Consider the following 21,291-nt stretch of genomic DNA (forward strand, 5'->3'; position numbering starts at 1 on the left):
CCACAGCTGAGCAACTGAGGCCCCCTGATCTTGGCTCAGCAAGCTGGGGGTGTAGCAGGCTAGTAGTGAGATCCACCAGCACCAGCTGAGAGAGCAGGTTGCCAGCTAAAAGGCCACCCAAAGGACAGGCACAACCAGGCCTGGCCATCCCAGCACACCAGGAGCAAGTGCAGGCAGCAAACCCAGGGTTGTGAGAAATCCTCAAGCCATAGAGGCCTCAGATTAGAAAGCCAGTGACAGTCCCTATAACCCAGCACAAGAAGCTTGAAACAGGGACCCTGGTGCCCCAGGACCAGATCTCAACTTAGAAAAAAAAACTGCAATATGAATAAGAAACAAAAAAGAGCTCTTACCATTGAGAGCTTCTGTGTTGACAGGAAAGAGCTAAATATAAACTCAGATGAGAACAATACTCTCAAATTATCTACTTGTGAAACCTCATGACAGAAGATGAATTGGTTTCAAGACCAAAAAGCCTTCTTAGAAGAGTTCAAAAAGGATTTTAAAAATCAATTGAGAGAGGTAGAAGAAGAAATGGGGAGAAAAATGAAAGGAACACGAGGAAATTATGAAAAAAATAATCAGCAGCTTGGAAAAGGAAGCACAAAGACTGATTGAAGAAAACAATTCCTAAAAAAAATCATTTGGCCAAATGGAAAAGGAGGTACATAATCTCAATGAACAAGACAATGCCTTAAAAATTCAAATTAGACAGTTGGAAGCCAATGACTCCATGAGACACCAGGAATCAGTCAAACAGAGTCAAAAGAATGAAAATAATAGAAGTGTGAAATACCTCATTGTAAAGACAAGTGACCTGGGAAATAGACTCAGGAGAGACAATTTGAGAATTACTCTACTGCCTGAAAGCCATGATCAGAAAAAGCGTCTAGACACCATATTCCAGGAAATTATCAAGGAGAACTGCCCTGATATTATAGAACCAGAGGATAAAATAGTCATTGAAAGAATCTACCAATCACCTCCTGAAAGAGACCCCAAAATGAAAACTCCAAGGAATATTGTAGCCAAATTCCAGAATTATCAGGTGAAGGAGAAAATACTCCAAGAAGCCAGAAAGAAGCAATTTAAATATCATGGAGCCACAGTCAGGATTGCACAGGACCTGGCAGCTTCAGCATTAAAGGATCACAAGGATTGGAATATGATTTTCTGGAAGGCAAAGGAGGTTGGATTGCAGCCAAGAATCTATTACCCAGCAAAACTGAGCACTATCCTTCAGGGGGAAAGATGGACATTCAGTGAAATAGGGGACTTTCAAGGTTTCCTGATGGAAAGACCAGAACTGAGTAGAAAATTTGATCTTAAAATCCAAAACTCAAAAGAAGTTTAAACAGGGAAACAGGGAGGAAACAAGTTATTCAATACGGTTAAACTGTTTACATCCCTACATGGGAAGATAATACTTAAAACTCTTGAGAACTATATTTTTATTTGGGCAGACAGAAGGATTATACACAGAGGGTATAAATATAAATTGTCTTTGATGTGATGATATGAAGAAAATTAAGGGATTAAAAAAGGAGTTTATGGGGCTAAGAGGAAAAGGGAGGTGGAATGGGGGAACCACATCACATAAAGAGGTGCGAAAAACTTATTAGAATAGAGGGAAAGAAGGGAGGGGTGAACATTGTTTCAACCTTACCTTCACTAGATTTGATCAAAGAGGGAATAACATATACGATCATTTTGATAAAGAAACTGAGCTTATTCTTTAGGGAAGTAAAATGCTAAGGGGAAAATGGAGGACTGACAGAAGCAGGGGAGAAAAGGGTAAAGAAAAGGGAGGGGGACTGATAAAAGGGAGGGCAGATTGGGGGAGGCAGGGGTAAGAAGCAAATCTTTGGTGAGGAGAAATACTGTGAAAGAAGTGGTGGGGGAAGTACAAAGAGGGTAAATAGAATGGAGGGAAATAGACAGTAATAATAAGTGGGAATGTGAATAGGATGAATTCTGCCATAAAATGCAAGTGAATAGCAGAGTGGATTAAAAACCAGAATCTTATAATACGCTGTTTACTAGAAGCACATTTGAAGCAAAGAGATACACACAGAGTAAAGGTAAAAGGCTGGAGCAGAATGCTGAAGTTAAAAAAAAAAAAGCAGGGGTAGCAATCCTTATATCACACAAAGCAAAAGCAAAAATAGATCTAATTAAAGAGATAAGGAAGGAAACTATATCTTGTTCAAAGGTACTATATATAATGAAGTAATATCAATACTAAATATGTATGTGCCAAGTGGTATAGCATCCAAATTCTTAGAGAAGTTAAATGAGTTACAAGAGGAAATAGACAGCAAAACTATACTAGTGGGGGATCTGAATCTTCCCCTCTCAGAATTAGATAAATCTAACCAAAAAATAAATAAAAAAGAAGTGAAAGAGGTGAATAGATTACTAGAAAAGTTAGACATGATATAGGTCTGGAGAAAATTGAATGGGGATAGAAAGGAATATACTTTTTTCTCACCAGTACATGGCACATTTTAAAAAATGGACCACGTATTAAGGCACAAAAACATAATAGTCAAATGTAGAAAGGCAGAAATAGTAAATGCATCCTTCTCAGATCATGATGCAATAAAAATTACATTTACTTTTTCTGATCCTTCTCTTATTAGTGATTTCCCTGTTACAAATAGGCTGTATGGTGGCAGCCCATATTATCCTGGGGAGTTTGCATTTTTGTAAATATTTATTCATTTAATTTAGATTGTCAAATTTATTGGCATACAGTTGGCCAAAATAGTTCCTAATTATTGCTTTAATTTTCACTTTATTGGTGGTAATATCACCCCTTTCATTTTTGATACTGGTAATATGGTTCTCTTCTTTCTTTTTTTAATCAAATTAACCAATGGTTTATATGTTTTATTTCTTTTTCAGAAAGCCAGCTTAGTTTTATTGATTAATTCTATAGTTTTCTTGCTTTCAATAGTCCCCTAAAGCTAAAATTTCTAGTACAGTATTAAATAATAGAAGTGAGGGGGCAGCTTGGTGACACAGTAGATAAAGTATTTGCCCTGGATTCAGAAGGACCTGAGTTCAAATCTGGCCACAGACACTTGACACTTACTAGCTGTGTGACCCTGGGCAAGTCACTTAACCCCAATTGCCCCACAAAAAAAAAAGAAAAAAAAAAGAAGTGTTAGATTTAGCAATCAAGAAGAAAATGGAATTAAAGGTATTAGAATAAGCAAGGAGGAAACAAAACTATCACTCTTTGCAGATGATATGATAGTATACTTAGAGCATCTTAGAGAATCAACTAAAAAATTACTTGAAACAATTAACAACTTTAGCAAAGTAACAGGATATAAAATAAATCCACATAAATTATCAGCATTTCTATACATGATCAACAAAGTCCAGCAGCAAGAGATAGAAAGAGAAATTTCATTTAAAATAATGTTAGACAAAATAAAATACTTGGGAGTCGAATTGCCAAGACAAACCCAGGGACTTTGTGAACACAATTAGAAAACACTTTTCACACAAAAAAATCATATGTAAATAATTGGAAAAATATGAATTGCTCATGGATAGGCTGATATAATAAAATAAAAATTACAATTCTACCTAAATTAATTTACCTATTCAGTGCCATATGAATCAGACTACCTAAAAATTATTTTATAGAGCTAGAAAAAATAATAACAAAATTCATCTGGAAAAACAAAAGGTCAAGAATATCAAGGGTACTAATGGAAAAAAAGATGCACAGGAAGGTGGGCTAGGTGTACCAAATCTGAAGCTCTACTATAAAGGAGCAGTCATTAAAACTATTTGGTACTGGCTAAGAAATAGAGAGGAGGATCAATAGAATAGGTTAGGCACAGGAGACACAGTAGTAAATTACTTTAGAAATGTACTGTTTGATAAAGCCAAAGACTCCAGCTTCTGGGAGAGGAACTCATTATTTTACAAAAACTACTTGGAAAACTGGAAGAGTATATGACAAAAATTAGGCAAAAAATTAGGCATAGACCAACATCTTACACCTTATATTAAAATAAGGTCAAAGTGGGTACATGATTTAGATATAAAAGGTGGTACCTTAGGTAAATTAGGAGAGGAAGGAGTGATTTACCTCTCAGATCTCCAGAAAGGAAAACAGTTATGACCAACCAAGAGATAGAGAATATTATGAAATGCAAAATGGATGATTTTGACTACATTAAATTAAAATATTTTTTTGCACCAACAGAAGCAATGCATCCAAAATTAGAAGGGAGACAGAAAGCTAGGAAATAATTTTTATAGCCAGTACTTCTGATAAAGGCCTCATTTCTAAAATATATCAGGAACTAAATCAAATTTATAAGAATCCAAGTCACTCCCCAATTGAGAAATGATAAAAGGATATGAACAGGCAGTTTTCTGATGAAAAAATCCAAGTTATATATTGCCATGTGAAAAAAATGCTCTAAATCACTATTGATTAGAGAGATGCAAATTAAAACAACTCTGTTACCAACTCACACTTATACAATTGTCTAATATGACAAAAAAGGTAAATAATAAATGTTGGAGAAGTTGTGGAAAAATTAGAACACTAATGCATTGTTGGTGGAGCTGTGAAATGATCCAACCATTCTGGAGAGCATTTGGAATGCTATAAAGCTATAAAGCTGTGCATACCATTTGACCCAGCAATACCACTATTAGGTCTTTATCCCAGGGACATCATAGAAAAGGGAAAAGGACCCACATGTACAAAAATATTTATAGCTGCTCTTTTTGTGGTGGCAAGGAATTGGATATTGAGGGGTTGTCCATCAATCAGGGAATGGCTGAACTGGTTGTGGTATATGAATGTAATGGAATACTATTGTGCTGTAAGAAACAATGAGCAGGCAGATTTCAGAGAAACTTGGAAGGACTTGCATGAATTGATGATGAGTGAGATAAGCAGAACCAAGAGAACATTGAACACAGTATCAGCAATATTATGTGTTGATCAAGTGTGATATACTTGATTCTTCTAAGCAATACCATGGTCCAAGATAGTTCCAAAGGACTCATGATGGAAAATGCCCTCTAAATCCAGAAAAAGGAAAAAAAAAAGAACTGTGGAATCTAGATGCAGATCGAACCATACTATTTCTATTGGTTTTGTTGTTGTTTTTCTTTCTTGAGCTTTTTCTTTTTTGCTCTGATTCTTCTCTCATAACATGACTAATGCAGAAATATGTTTAATGTGATTGTACATATATAATCTGTATCAGATTACTTGCTATCTTAGAGAGTGGGGAGGGAGGGGAGGAAGGGAGAAAAATTTGAAACTAGAAATCTTATAAAAACAAATATTGAAAACTATCTCTAAATGTAACTGGAAAAAAAACTAAAATATTTATATGTAAAAAAAAATATTAAAGGCAGAATTGTCTACATGGGGCAATGGAAAGAACATTGAATTCATAATGGAAGGATCTTGTTTTGATTACTATCTATGCCACTGACAACTTGTGTGACCTCAGGAAAATCACTTTCCTTTTTTGGGCCTATTTCCTCATCTGTAAAATGGGAGAATCTGGTAGATCAGAAGATCTTTTCAGGTCCATTTCAGTTTTAAATTCCATGATTATAAATCAATATCTAGCTGAATTTCCACATATGGTATATGTCACACTGATTTGGTTTGTCCTATGTTCCAATATTGTATATACCACACTTCCATGCAGGTCATCTGCCTGTCACATTCCCATTACCTCTGTGTTGAAGAACTTCAACTCCTTTCAAGGCCAAGGTTGGTCACTGCCTTCTCTACCAACCCTACTTTGATGCACATTCAGTCTAAACTTATCTCACCCCTTCATTGATCTGTGATGTGGAAAAATAATTCTTTATTCAGTAATGCCCTTGCAATACTGAATACTCTGCAATAGAACTATTCCATTTAGAATAGGCATTCATGGACTGCTATCTCTGGAGAGCTTTCAGGAAATTCATTAATTTTTATATATTTTACTCAGCTTTATTTCAACATAATTAGTTTCCTCTGTATTCCTATATGCTTTTATTTGATAAATTTAATAATATTATTCTGAGATGGGGTCCATAGACCTTACCAGACACCAAAGAGTTCCATGACACAAAGAAGTTTCAAAACTCCTAATGAAGACAGACCAAGGAACATTGTGAACACTGAAAAGGCCTCTATCTATGGGCATCAAGACACACATGGGACATGACCTTGAAAATGATCTGCAGGAGTGTGAAATCCTCAAAGCAGGGGATATTTAGCTATTCCGAATTGGAAAAGAAGACAAACAAGACCCAAACTAGGAGCAAATGTAAATATTTACCAGGGGTGGGGAGTGCTGTTTTGCACTAGAATCCATTGAGGCTGTAACAGAATCATAATGAAGCCTTGAGATTACTAGACCTGCACTTCTGGGGAAATCACAGCTTTGCAAATTTTCCATTTTCTCCCCTCCATGACAGTTAATTCAACACTTCAAAGTGTAGCTGGTAAATGAGGCGAAGAGTGATAAATGATGCTCTGAGACTGCTGAAATCTGATCCTGGGAAGATAAAAGCCAGGCCAACTCTGACTGGCACAGCTGAGACAGTAACAAAGAAAGGGAAAAGAACACAAAGAGGGCCAGAACTGGAGAAGGGGAACCACCTCCCAAAGTATTTCAAAAGAAAGACATCAACCCCAAGGAAGGAGAGGAGATCCTTGTTTGATGTGGAGAGGGAAAGAGACAAGAGACAAATGAATAAAACATGCTATATTGGAGGAAAAACAATAGCAAAAAGGGGGGGAGGGGGCTTTCTCCTTTCTCCGAGAGCATGGCTGATTCCTCCAGTGCTCGCCCTCCAGGCATCAGAACAGCTGAGCCAGAGGGAAGGGGAGAGCAAATTTCAACCCCAAAGTGTTTGTTTGAGAAGGCAAGTTAAGCTATTCCTAAAAGGAAACAAAACACCTCACCAAACAATACATAGCCCTGAATGCATTAACTCTTCTAGGTATATGGGAGCAGTGACTTTAACCACAATTTTGAAAGAAAAAAAAGAAAAAAAACATATGCTCCCCGCCTCCATATTTGCCAAGTTGACATTAATAAATAGAGTATCCCTGGAGTGCCCCTATGAAATACAGAGAAGGCAAGATTCAGAAAATAGTGCCTGACATTTATAGAGCTCTCTAAAGTATACACAGCACTTTGGACCTATTATCCAATTTGAGGGGCAGTGAGGTAAGTGGAGAGGACACAGCACTTGGAGTCAGGAAGACCCAGGCTCAATTTCCACCTCAGATCCTGCTTGGGCAAGTCATATTAGCTTTCTTAGCCTCAATTTTCTCACCTGTAAAATAAAGGTGCTGTACACAATAGTCTTCCGGATGTTTATCTCTGATTTTATGTTCCTTACAACAGCTTTGGGATATAAGTGTGATGGGTCTTATCTTTTATGATTATGTTATGGGGGAAAATTGGTAAGGGTTTGGGATAGGGGTTGGAGTTCTTAGGAATTCCTCTGTAAATAATTACACCCTCTTGCACACAAAAGCAGTTAGAATAAGATGGTAGTTTATTTAGGGGAAGGGAAGGGAAGGGGGAGGGAAACCATGAAAGAAATCCTTGGACTTCTCATGGGGAGAGAGGTATGGAACAAAGCATGTGGCTCTGAAATACCAATCTCCTCGAGCAAGAGGCTGTCAGGGGACTGATGGGGGTGACCATCTCATGGTGAAAAGTTCCTTTAGTGAAGGTAGACCATCCCCCACTGGTGGTGGCTGGAAGAGTTGGGTGAGCCATGGCTGCCAATCTCTCAAGCCATCTCCTCAGAAGACAAAAGAAGCAGCCACACCTAATATTATCTCCCCAGGGGTAAGGGAGACCAGAATGAAGGGTGAAGGTTGGGAAGCTAGCTCAGTCTGATCTGGTTCCACTTATCTCTCTAGGTGTATCTGTCCTCTGGTTTAGTTTCTCAAGGAGAAGATTCCTTGATGTGCCCCAGAGAACTTCTGGGATACTTTGGGCTCCATGACAGATTATATACCATTTTACAGTGAAGGAAACTAAGGCTTACAGTTTATGTGGCTTTCCCATGGCCACATGATGAGTGTCAGAAGCTGTATTTTAAGCCAAGTCTTCCTGACTCTAGGATCAGTGAGGTGACACCACACCACAGGGAACATGAATTAGGAAGGAGTTTATCTGTTCACCACAGGTACACATATTTTAGAATTCCCCAAAGGAGATGATGACCAACTTGAAGTTTTGTATGACTACGTGTTCTGATGAAGCAGTGAGGTGGTGCAGTGGATAGAACACTGTTCTTGGAATCAGGAAGACTCATCTTCACAAGTTAAAATTCAGCCTCACTTAACTAGCTTCTGTGACCTTGGACAAGTCACTTAACCCTGTTTGCCTCAGTTTCCTCATCTGTAAAATGAGCTGGAGAGGAAAATGGCAAACCACTCCAGTGGCAAACCATAGACCAGGTCAGGAAGAATTGGACACAACTGAAAAGGATAGAAAAACAACTTATTGTGAATATGTGAGGCGGAGAATTAGTAGCCTGTTGTTCTTTGGGCAGTGTAGATGTACTCTCTATTAATGAATAACTGTGAGTGGTAAAATGCACTGATTTAGTTATGTATGACCACACAAATGTCTTTTGATAATATCTTTCTCTGAAATTTCATCCTATGGTTACAAAGAAGTATAATCTCATTATTTTTTCTATGTTGATTCCTTTCAGATTGTGATCTCCTTGAGGGGAGGCACTGTCTTATAGCATTTTTCTATCCCCAGAACTTCACACGGTTCCTTGCACATGGTAGGTGTTCAATAAATGTTTACTCAGACTCTGAGATTACCTATGGCAAAGTTGATGGAATGCAGTACTAGGAATCAGGAAGGCCTAAAGTTGAAATCCTACTTTAGACATTTCCCAGATCCATGACCCCAGATAAGTCATTTAAACTCTCTGAGAATTCCTTCTCTGCAAAATGGGAATATATCTATAAGTTTGTTGTGATGTCAAAATGAGACATATGTAAAGGGCTTTGCAAGCCTTGGTACACTAAGGATAAGTCATCTTTCTGTGGGATTATTATTATAAATGATGTCATTTTCTTCAATGGCAATCCAATAGGAATGGTCACAGGACAAGTTCTGGAGTTGCTAGTTTTATTTTTTTTTAAGTTCTGCAGACTATTGTACAAGAACTTTTTAATAATTAAGTTGAAATGTGAGCCTATTCTCCTAATCTTACTATCAGCATCTTTGGGACAGCTCCAGTGGTAGCCAAGGGGATGGAGAAGATATTCATTTCTCTCTCTGAGGGCATCACAAGAACATGAGCAGTGGCATTTAGGAGGGAAATTCTCAAAGACTCACACCTATACACTTTCCTGAATTTACGTTTGAATGCAAGGGTATGCCATCCATTTTAGAAAGAGCTGCGGTTTCCACAAAGGTATTTATCAAGGGTTTTGTGTGTGTGTGTGTGTGTGTGTGTGTGTGTGTGTGTGTTATTATATATTGTTGTTGATTTATTTTAGTTATGTCAAACTCTCTATGACCCTATTTGGGGTTTTCTTGGCAAAGATACTAGACTGATTTGCCATTTCCTTCTCTGGCTCATTTTACAGATGAGGAAACTGAGAAAGTGGGTTGAATGACTTACCTGGCATAACACAGCTAGTAATTGTCTGAGGCCAGATTTGAACTTAAGTCCTCTAGACTCCAGGACCGCATTCTTTCCACTGTACCACTTAGCTGGACATATATATATGTTACTATAGGAAAAAAAAATGGTTCTCAATTCATGCTTTGTGGCATTCAAAATTCCACAAGACATTGCTAGTGATTCCTATAATAGAAGCATGGCTACCACTGAAACATCTGATTTTTACCTTACATATGACCTCTTGGCACTACTTCTACAAGGCACCAAGAGCTAAAATTTTCAAATTGGAGAAATGAGGTAGAAAAGTCTTGGAACATCTGAAAACTAAAGCTCCTTATTTAGAACAGTTGGAAAGTCTCAAGTATTCCTTTGGAACTTCTTCCAGTTATTCATAGCACAAACTTAATTCATAAATAAGACCTTTTAAATGGTTGCCTAGTACAAAGGATAGATTTAAATGTTACATATCTAATGGTAGATCAGCCAACAGATTAAAATAAGCCTGTTTACAGAGACAAAGGGATGAGAAATATTTATAGAGAAAATCCTTTCAGATGATATACAGAGAGAGTCCAACCAAAACACAGTTACAATTTCAGACACCATATGGTCAAGTGTCTGCTTTAATGACTTAATGTCTAAGTGAAACCTCAAGATGCAACTTCCCTGGATCCCTTCCCTTTACCCAAGGAGCAACAAAGCTTCTTGATGCTGCTCACTACAAAGCAGTTCATGGGGAAATGACATCTTTTATTCATGCCAAAATCATTACAAAGACTCCTCTTGAAATCATGACCCTTGGAAGGCCTTTCTTTATTGAAAGCCAAAGGCCTATCTGATGCCATTCTATAAGTAAACTCCATGTGAATTGAAGAAGCCTGACTTCATGTAGGACTCTAGAACTTTCATGTGGAATGGAAGTGAGCGAGCAGCTTCCTTGACCAGAGTACCATGTCCATTTCTCTTCTAAAGCCTGAGTCCCTTAATATGGTGTGTGAGTCAAAGTTTAAACCAAGACAAAACAATCCAAGACCAAAGAGAGAGCACAGGAAACATATTCAGTGGCAAATGACTCACAGCTAGCTCTGTGTTACACATTTAGAATGCAAGAAATAGGGATGAAAATGAAAGACCTCTCTTTGTGTTAACAGGATCATGGGTAGTAGGGCTTTGGGGGTTCAAGGTCACAGCTGAAGTGGCATCAAGAATTTTCAGTTAACTGTTACTTTTGAGCTAAGATCATATTTTGTAAAATATAAAAAGAAATATATCTAAACCCAATAATTTGATTTTAAGCAGGAAACCCACATAAAACAATCATGATTTTCTTCATTTAGGTATTTAACCATTCATGTTTGTAATCATTCATTCATTTGGCTTGGACCTATAACTTCATCAGTTTGGGGAGCTTTCAGTGAGGAAACCCCTTCTGTGAACTGATATAAACAGTGATCCTACAATTTTAAACAGTACAAAATTGACTTGAAAATGGAGAAGTGAACATAGAAGCTTATATTAAAACCAAAATAATCAAACAAACAGTATTCATACCTAGGCCTATTTTAATCAAAGGCTAAGTAATGGGATTTTGTAATGTTCCATGGAAGCACAAAACAGTCCTTGTTAGAATTAAGGTTTAGAAGCAGATCCTAGAATGCTACCCAGCATTCCCTGGTGATAGGGAGAGGCTATGACATCCCATTGAATTGTGTTTCATAACATATATGAGTAGCTCATGTTAAATTGACTAAGTACCCAGAATGTGGAAGAAAAGGGTAGGTCATGAGTCAGGGCCTTTGGCCAAAAGTGTGTGGGGGGGGGAGAGCCACTAACATAATAGGCTGGTTCTGAACTTTGCTGGAAAATCACAATGATGAGAGATCCCACCTCAGTATGAATGAGGAGGAAACGCCAATGAGACTTTTTTCTTAATGTAGTTAGTTGGTGGGTAGAAAATGGCTACCCAAATTAGTATTGTGGATCAACTCTTTCATCAGCCTAATGAAAGAAAATGCATAAGTTTAAGTAATAAACAAAAGGTAGCTTCTACAAGGAATTTGGACCTCTTCTAGGTTCTGAATTCTTATAATTCTATTCATCCTTTAGTAAATCAGTTGCAAACCCAAGTTCAGGAAAGCTGCTCCAAATGTTTAGGCCTTTTGTGATGACATTGGAGTATAATCAAATATCACAACTAGCCAAGTTACATGCTAATACATTTTTTGCCTTGTTTAAATATCCATAACAGAGTTGAGTAACTATGTAATGATTTGAAGGCCTCTGGTGGTCCATATGTTCTGAACAGACTGTTTGTTGTTGAAGTAGTCCTCCTTGATCTCTCAATTAGAAAGAATGGATTCATCATCTTATACGTTCCAAATTAGGAAGCTTGGGAGAGCTACTTATGTTTCATTCAGCATTCCCACATTTAACTCTGGGAGGATAAAGAATCTTCCTTTTATTTTATTTTTTTCTTAATTTTCTTTAAGACCTATGTTTTCATCGATGTGGAAATTCCTTCCACTAATGCAGAGATCTTGCATTTCTAGCCCTGGGTTGTTGATTGATCACAAAGGTGAAGGAGCATATGGCCTGGGCCATGAAACTGGTATGTGTCAAAGGCAGAACTTGAACCCAGGTTTTTCAGACTCTAAGCCTGAGCCTCCATCCACTACATTACTCATGCTGCCTCCTGCCATGACGCATTGATGTCTCTGTCAGAAGTCTCCACTATATTTGTGAATTACATAAGGATTTTGCAACAGGCATCACATGATATGGTCCCTTTGCCAAAACCAACACTATATCACAACATGCCACAGAGACATTGGTTACAGAACCATAGCAAGACTAAAGCTGGATTGCATGACATACTGTGAAACAGAGAACACACTTGATGATATTTTCAAAGAGTTTGACAGAGAGATAATGAAAACCAGTGAAAGGGTCTGGCCATTGGTGCAATGATTGCCCTTGCTGGGACTATAGACCAGAAAGTGGGGGACACAAAATGGAAGTCATCCTTTTGCAAATATCAACAATCAAGTATGGCCTTGGGCTCATTGACACAGAATTTATTTTCCAAGCAAGGGGCTAATAACTATTCATATCAAGTATCTGTCCAGGAATGGATTCTAGAGAATGCACAGAATGCCACCTTGGGTTAACTGGGCTTCTGAGCTTAGGACTAGAGTCATAGCATGTTCATGACCCCTGGTCACACCCTGAATAGGTTCCAAAGCTGCTTCTCTCTTTGGGACAATTGAATAAGCAGTGGTCAAAGGTCAGAGGGCTCTCTCAGCCTTGACTGTATGGACCCACATCTGGGTGTCTGAGCTTGTCCTGAGGGGACCATTTCACTGGTCGTGGATGGTACCAGAGTCACAACACTGTGAAGACATGCGCAACTTGCATTTTCTTGAATGGTGAAGACTTGATTGAAAATAGTTTACCTTTTGGGCCTGGGGAAGCTGAAAAATAAAGAACAAAAAAGAAGAAGAAGAAGAAGAAAAAGAAAAAGAAAGCCATCATTACACAATAGATTCATCATAAAGTTGAAAACTGATTTCTCTTATAATATCCAGATTGTGCAATGAATTTTTTTTAAATCCCCCCAAAATAAAAAATAAATAAATAAAAATGAAACAAAAGTCGCTAGAAAACCAAACCATAGTGTTGATCAATTTTACTTTGTGTTGAAAGCACACTCATGATGATGACAAGGTTTTTCTGTTTGCGTGTGTGTGTGAGTGCATGCATGTACACGACTTTGATGGAACTTGTATTACATAAGGATGAGGATATGGCCAACAGCTCGGTGGCCCAACACACTGTGAAGAAAGGATTAACTTTCCCAGTGGGATACAAGTTCTAGTCCCAATATTGGTGTCATTTTCCTGGATACAGATTTCATGTTTTTAGAAGACAGCTTTCTTTGAAAGGTCATAAAATCATCAAGCCAAATCCCAAAAGAACCACAGAGGTCATCTAGTCCTACCTCCTCATTTGACATTTGAGGAAACAGATCCAGGGAAAATTCAATTTTCTCAACCATGAAATGAATGGAGTGGTTTGGATGCCTTGAAAGTTTCTCCTGGCCTTTAATCTATGAGACTAGGATCTATGGTACCAAGAACACAGAGCCAATACTCTTATCTCTGTACCCCAGAAATTCATCAGATTTTACCATCTAATGGGAATGACATAATGATCTGGGAAGGAAATATTTAAAGAGTCAGTCTTCCAGTCCAACCATAAAAAAGAAATGCAGAGCTTTACAGTTAGTAGAGGGAAAGAAGATGCAATGACAAGTCAGTGAGAAAGGTAAACCTGACTCTATAAGCACAGATGTATTTCTCCTTATATCAATGATCAGTGGCATATATCTGTACTATCTACAAGGATATCAACAGGATAATTAGTTATAAAACCCCATCCAGTACAATTTAACACATGTTTTCTGCATAACTGCTGTGGACCAAATACTCACCTGGGCAATATAGACACAAAGACAAAAGCAAACCAGTCCCTGCCCTCAGGGAGCTTCCATTCTCCTAGTGGCCAAAGGTTACTACCTAACACTTTTGATTACAGATTTTATAAGATATACCTTGAAAAAAAAGTTTTATAACTTAGGGGGAAATAATACTTTTGGATCAATGAATGAAAATAGTTGATATACTTTTACTGCCATACAATATAGAGCAAAACCCATTGATAACACTTTTAGAAAAACTGGATGAGTCATTTTTGTTGGAAAGAGTGGATTTTGTGAATGGATACAGAACTTCCAGAAAAAGAAATTCCCTCTATCACTGTAGGCTAGCATCTCTTCCCCAACCCATCATCATAAGAAACTTGCCTAGAGTACAAAAGGTTTGCCCAGACTAACATATTGGGTGTATGTCAGAGGCAGGAATCAAACCCAGTTCTTCTTGGCTCTGAAATCAGTTATCTAGCCTCTAATACCATTCTATTTCTCAGAGATACTTTTAGGATACCAGTGACATTAACAGGGGTAGCTGGGATGTGCAGTGGATGGAGGGTTGGGCCTGGACTCATTAGGACTTGAGTATAAATCTGATCTCAGACACTTAGTAGCTGTGTGACACTGGGAAAATAACTTAACCTCTGTCTCCCTCAGTTTCCTCATCTGTAAATTTAGCTGAAGAAGAAAACAGCAAATCACTCTAGTATCTTTTCCAAGAGAACCCCAAATGGCATCAGGAAGAGTTGGATACAACTGAAATGACTAGACAACAATTACATTTATATAGTGCTTGTAAGAAGAGAAAACATTTTTCATACCTGATCTCATTTTATCCTTAATACAATTAGAAGACAGATTTGTTTTGAAGGTCATGCCATTATGAAGCTAAACCTAGAAGGGACCAGAGAGGCCACTTAGTCCAACTTCCTCATTTCACAAATAAGCAGAGACCCAAGGAGACTAAGCATTTTATACAAAGACATGGAGAACAAGGAGCAAAGATGAGAAGGGGAGGCAATACAGTATGGTGTAAAATCATTGAAACTAATATCACTCATACCCTTAGTATGGGAACAAAAGCAGTTCTGATTTAAGATTTCTTTTGGAAATAAGGATGTAACTGGCCCCATTCAAATTACACCCTGGACCCGTTTGAGGACAAAGGTCTCAGTCCCCCTTCCCTCCCCTCTGGCAAACAGATCACATGGTTCAGGTAGCCCCCAGCTGGTCTCAATGAGGTCCTCTTCTGGGCTGTGTCCATTTAAGCAAAGATTGAAGAAATGTCCCTTTGTCACCTCCCCCATTGGCTAAGAACCCAAAGAAAAATTAGGGTTAAGAATACTGCATTCTGGTTAGCTGGCTTTTGCTTGTAGATTGTAACACTTAAGTAATCAGCCAGTGATGAACAAGGGGAGGGTCCATTTCGAGTTAGTGACCAGGGATTAAAATGGAGCCTGCATCCCTATGCTTTTCACTTGCTGGCTGTAGCACTTATTTGCAAGTGTCCATTCTGACAAGAATGAAAATAAATGAACCTTTGACACATTGCCACTGAGTTCCAGAAAATTATTGAGTAGGAGTCGTTTTCCTCTCAGACAATATGACAGAGGCTTCCCAGTGTAGTGGAAAGAAGCCTGGTTCTATCATGAAAGGACTTGAATTGCTTGCTACTTATTTAACCATTTAGGGTCTCTGGGCCTCAGTTTCCTCATTTGTAAAATAAAGGGGTTGAGGGGGCAGCTAGATGGCCCAGTGGATAGAGCACCAGCGCTGGAGTCAGGAGTACCTGAGTTCAAATCCGGCCTCAGACACTTGACACTTACTAGCTGTGTGATCCTGGGCAAGTCACTTAACCCCCAATTGCCTTACTAAAAAAAACAAAACAAAAATAAAGGGGTTGAACCAGATAATTTGTGAGATTTCTTCTAATTCTGAATCTATGATCTGTCCATGATCTGTCCAAAGTTCTGTGAGCATTATTAGATGCATTTTAAAGAGGAGAAAGGCAAAACCAATACACTTTAAGTGACATGTTTATAGTCACAGCCTAGGAAATAGCAGAGATGGCATATGACACAGATCTCTACAGACTAAGAGTAAAGTGCTTGCCATTACATCAGACTTCCACGTTGCAGCATCAATATCTCAAACATACTGGGATTTGCACTGTCAGCCTATCTTTTACTAGTTTCTTCAAAAACTAAATAAAATCAACAGAACATCAGTCAGTGGAGAATCCTGAAAACATGTTAAAAAGTACTGCCTCAGGGAGGGGAGAGAGGGAAGGAGAGATAAAATTTGGAACTTAAAACTATAAATAAAAATGTTCATTATTTTAAAAAAGAAGAATAAAATGAAATGGAAAATGACACACATGTTCAAAGTATGAATGTGCAAAAAAAGTTGGAAGAATTGATTTCATTGGGTATTCAAAGGAAATAAAAACATCATATCAAAAAAATTATCAATTGGTGAAAGGCTAAGCAAATTGTAGTACATAAACATAGTGGAATATGTTGTATTGTAAATAATGAATGTTAGGAAGACAGAGAAACATGGAAAGACCTTTGTGAATGGATTCAAAATGAAGGAAGCAGAGTCAGGAAAACAATAGGCATCAGAACTGCAATGATGTATTTACAAAACAACAACCATAAAACAATTGAATATCAAAGTTGCAAAATTTACAAAGACTAAACTTGGCCCCATCCAAAGATAAAATATAAGAAAACAATTCCTCTTACTTGTTTGTAGAGGTGGGAGTACCCAGATCTAGAGTTTAGATCGCTGTGTGTATACACATACATATATACACACGTATAATATATGCATACATACACATGTACACTAATAACCACAATTCACTGAGAACTGACTGACCCTCACCTACTCCCCATTCCTAGGCCTATGAATTGCCTGGGGCTAACCAATCTTTGTCAGTTCCAAACTCTTGATCAACTTATGGATCTCCCCCAAACAAACTGTCCCCTCACAAAGATTCCCCAGCATACTGCCTGGACTTAGGGTTATTATATAAAAGAATCCATTTACCTTAAGTTGTTTCTATTTAGATTTAAGTAGTTTCTATACTTAACTCAAGGGCAGCCTCATAGTTTCCTTTGTTCTGTTATGGGCCTAGAACCCCAGAAGTTCTCTGGGGTACATCAAAGGACGGACACACCTAAAGAGATAAGTCACACTAGATATGGGAACTGAGCTACCTCTGGGACCACCACCTTTCATTCCAGTCTCCCCCACCCCTGGGGAGGTAAGATTAGGTGTAGCTGCTGCCTTTGTGTTGGAAGAAGAGAGATGACTTGAGAGATATGCAGCTACCCCTCACCCAACTCCTCCTGCCACCACCAGTGGGGAATGGGCCTCCCCCAATGAGGGAACTTTCCACAGTCAGATGATCACCCCCATCAGTCCTCTATAAAAGTACCTGCCTGCCTCCTACTCAAGGAGATTGGTATCTCAGAGCCATGCTCTGTGCCATGCCTTCTCCCCATGAGAAGAAGTCCAAAGATTTCTTTCTTGGTTTTCCTTCCCTAGCCCCTAAATAAACTGCTATCTTGTTTAACTGGATTTGTGTGCAAGAGGGTATAATTCTTTAAAGAGGAATTCCCAAGAACCCCTACCCCTGTCCCTTTCCCTAACCCCCCACCTTTTCCCCCATAACAGTTCTGTTACTCCATATAAACTCTGTCCTTGGGCATTCCTAGCATTCTTGCTTTTTGGTATTCTGAGTTATAGATCCTCTGTCCCAATTAAAGACCTTGTTTCTACTATATTGATTGTTTCATTAATTTTCAGGTTGACAACATATATACATGCACAAGTTAACATATAATGTATCAATAGTTAGGTTTAAATTTTTTTTTCTTCTTTTTCTTTTTTCTTAAAAAAAAAAAAACAACCTTGTTATATAGGATGGTTATCTGGGAAAGAGAAAAAAGGAGGTAAACAGGGTGGAACCTGGGAAATGTAAAAACAAAAAATGGCATTGAAATTTCATTTTTTTAATTATTGCTTGCATGTACTAAACTCTTAATAAATGTTTCATCAATTCACTTTTTTCTACTCATCATGTGCTCTTTTCCCTTGGCTAGCCTTCCTTTTCATACTATAAATCATTCTTTCTCCTAGTTATCCTAAGCTTTCTCAAATCCCTATTATTGGAGCAACTTCCTTAGCTTATTTCTATAGTTATGTATCTGATTGATTGAACAATAGTCAACGAATAAAGTCTATCCAATCCCAGAGGCTTCTGCAGTCTGATTCTGCTCTACTCAAAGTGAGAAGCAAATGCCCTCATTGAGAAATTTCCTGACTTTGGGGAGGGAATGTTACCCCCATGACTGGGAGGACAGAAACATAAGCACTTCTGTTTTGTTTTTTCCTCCTTTGTGTTTCTAGCCATTCCAAAAGACAATATATTAGTTCTTTCTTTATCTTCCCCCATACCCATTTGGATTTTCCCTCTGGCAATATAGACTGTGACCTATCTACCTTCCCACTTATTTGAAACATTGGGATTGTGGGGGAAGGGAGAGGTTTGAAAATGTGCTATATATATATATATATTTATATATTTATATATATATATATTTTATATATATATATATATATAAAATAAGAACTCTTAAAAAATTACTGGTTTTACAGATATTAAATATCCTTTAACACAATGAAAAAGAAACCTGGTGAACCAAACATTCAAGGATGATAGATGGATGTTTCTTTAAGAACATGTTTGTGTTAAATATAGCTTATAGAGAATAAATTGCAAAGGTTGCTATGGGAATTACCAGCATTTGATGAACTGTAATGTAAATAACCAAGTGAAGGCCTCCTTAAAATGCTGGGCCACAGAACAGAGCAGCCTTGGGCCTCTCTAAGTACTCGGTTCCACCACTGTGTCTGGAAATTTGGACTTGGGGGAGCAGAGCAAATTTTGATACACCCTGTAAAGCACAGGGGGAGGAAAAACAGGGATAAAAATGAGAGAGTATATGCTCATAGAGTTGTCTGGCATGTACAATTGCCATTTGCTTCTCTCTATGACATGTATGTTCCTGAAGAAAGAATGGATGTGGATAAATCAGTGGCCCTGGATTCAAAAGGACCTGAGTTCAAATCTGGCCTCAGACACTTGACACGTACTAGCTGTGTGATCCTGGGCAAGTCACTTAACCCTCATTGCCATGGGGGGAAAAAAAAAGGATGGATGGAACTAAAGTATATATATATTGTGAGTATATATATATATATATATTTTTACGAGAGCTCTTCAATGATGCTGCTTACAGCCAAACCAGCAAAATCACGTCAGGGGCATCGAGCAAGGTTTCAGAATCCTGAGTCACTAATTTAAATGAGTAATTGTGGCACAATTGTTACTTCTGTGTAGGATAGAGTCAAACACATTTATCCGTCATGGAATATGAGTTTATATTAAAGAGGTGGGGGGGGCGGGGAGAATCTGGAGGTATCAGTGAAGTGCAAGCTTGATTGGAATCAACAGTGTCATATGGTAAATAAGAAATCAAATGGGATCTTAGGTTGGATGAAGAGTCATGGCATCCACAAATATTTAGATTAAATCTCTGACAGACTCGGCCCTGGTCAAACTACATCTACAGTAGGGTTACAGGGTTATAAATTTAGAGCTAGAAGATACCTGGAACATAGCAGGTAGTTAATAAATGCTCGTTTATTTACCTTTTATATTATTTAGTCCAACCCCATCATCATATTAAGGTCAGAGGTTAAATGACTTGTCCAAGGTCATATAAGAAATAAAGGTCAGGGCTGAGATTGGAATGGATTAGCTGGGAGCAAGGGTCAGAGAGAATGGTGTTATTTCTTTGCAAGAATTGCTACATGGAAGGAGAATTTGACTTCTACTTGTCTCCAAGGGGCAGCATTAGGAGAGTTGCATAGAAATTTAAAGAGGTGTGGGAATCGGGGTGATTTAGATTGTAAACATCACAAGGGCAAATCTAGGTTCAATAAAGGAATAATTTAAAAAGTGAATGGGATACCATCATCAAAAGTAGGTTACCTTTCATTCAATGATTCATTCAATAAACATGTTTAAGTGCATACTATGTGCTAGAAACTATGCTAAGCACTAGAGCTGAATTTGAGGTCATCAGGCAAGACTGGGTAGCTGCTTATTGCATTCTGTCAAGGCAATGCTAGGTCAGGAGCAGTTCTGATTACATGACTTCTTATGGTTGGGGTGGGGGCTGCTATCTCTGAGATTTTGTGACTGAAATATTTGGGGGCCTCCTGGGTGCTATAAGTCTAGAAGGTAAATGACCAGTGATGTCCTCCTATAGTGTGTTATGATGGTAGAGATGTGACCCTTGGTTCATCAAGGCTCTGCCACCAGAAAACAAGCAAGTCTTGTTAGTTCTACAAAGGCTTCAAGGATGGGCATTATGGTAGGCTATGTCTGCCATCTGAGGACCAGTCTACATTATTCCTGATAGACTCAGAACAAGACTAGCTGCATGATGATGAAATGGAGGTGGAGGGACCACAGCAACTCTCTCTACTTACATATGGCATGTTATAGGTGTTGGTGGAGGGAGTGCCAAGATAGATTGTAGCAAAGATCCTTCATGAATTTTAATCAGGAGGCCTGGGGTATAGTTAAATGTCTCTACGTAACTTGTTGTGAGGCTGTAGTGATGTCATTTAGCCTCTCTGGAGTTCAGTTTCCTCACCTATAAAATGAGGCAGTTGGATTATATCACCTGTGAAGTCTCTTCCAGCCCTAAGACTCTAGGAACTTATGACCTATCCACCCTCTCTTATTAAGCATTTAGTACTTTGAGAGTCCCAAGACTTCTTTGGCATGGGTGCTTTTATCAGGCTGGGCATTTGGAACTATTAAAGTTTAAACTGGCCAGCTAAAGTAAAGGACACAGGTCTGGGTAACTCTCCTTGAGAAGCTAAACTGAAAGACACACATTGAGAAGCAAGAGAGTTAAGACCATTAGGCGTGGCTCCTGCCTGTGTGTCACCAATAGGGGAGAGATGGCTCCAGAGATCTGAGCAGTCAAATAATGCCATAAGACAATTACTGGAGCAAGAAAATTCATAGAAGAAAGTGCTGAGATCAT

General features: G+C 38.3%; 1 protein-coding gene across 2 annotated transcripts in view; it reads right to left on the bottom strand.

The window, feature by feature from the left end:
- Window positions 1-21,291, bottom strand: part of CACNA2D3 (calcium voltage-gated channel auxiliary subunit alpha2delta 3) — a 1,069,564-nt gene that overhangs the window by 299,475 nt on the left and 748,798 nt on the right. For both annotated transcript variants that reach the window (XM_043978536.1, XM_043978534.1), the window contains exon 14: window positions 13,122-13,139. In XM_043978536.1, the coding sequence (XP_043834471.1) occupies window positions 13,122-13,139 (18 nt within the window). The remainder of the gene's footprint in view (window positions 1-13,121; window positions 13,140-21,291) is intronic.

Source organism: Dromiciops gliroides, chromosome 1 (assembly GCF_019393635.1).
Source record: "Dromiciops gliroides isolate mDroGli1 chromosome 1, mDroGli1.pri, whole genome shotgun sequence".
Lineage (NCBI taxonomy): Eukaryota > Metazoa > Chordata > Mammalia > Microbiotheria > Microbiotheriidae > Dromiciops > Dromiciops gliroides.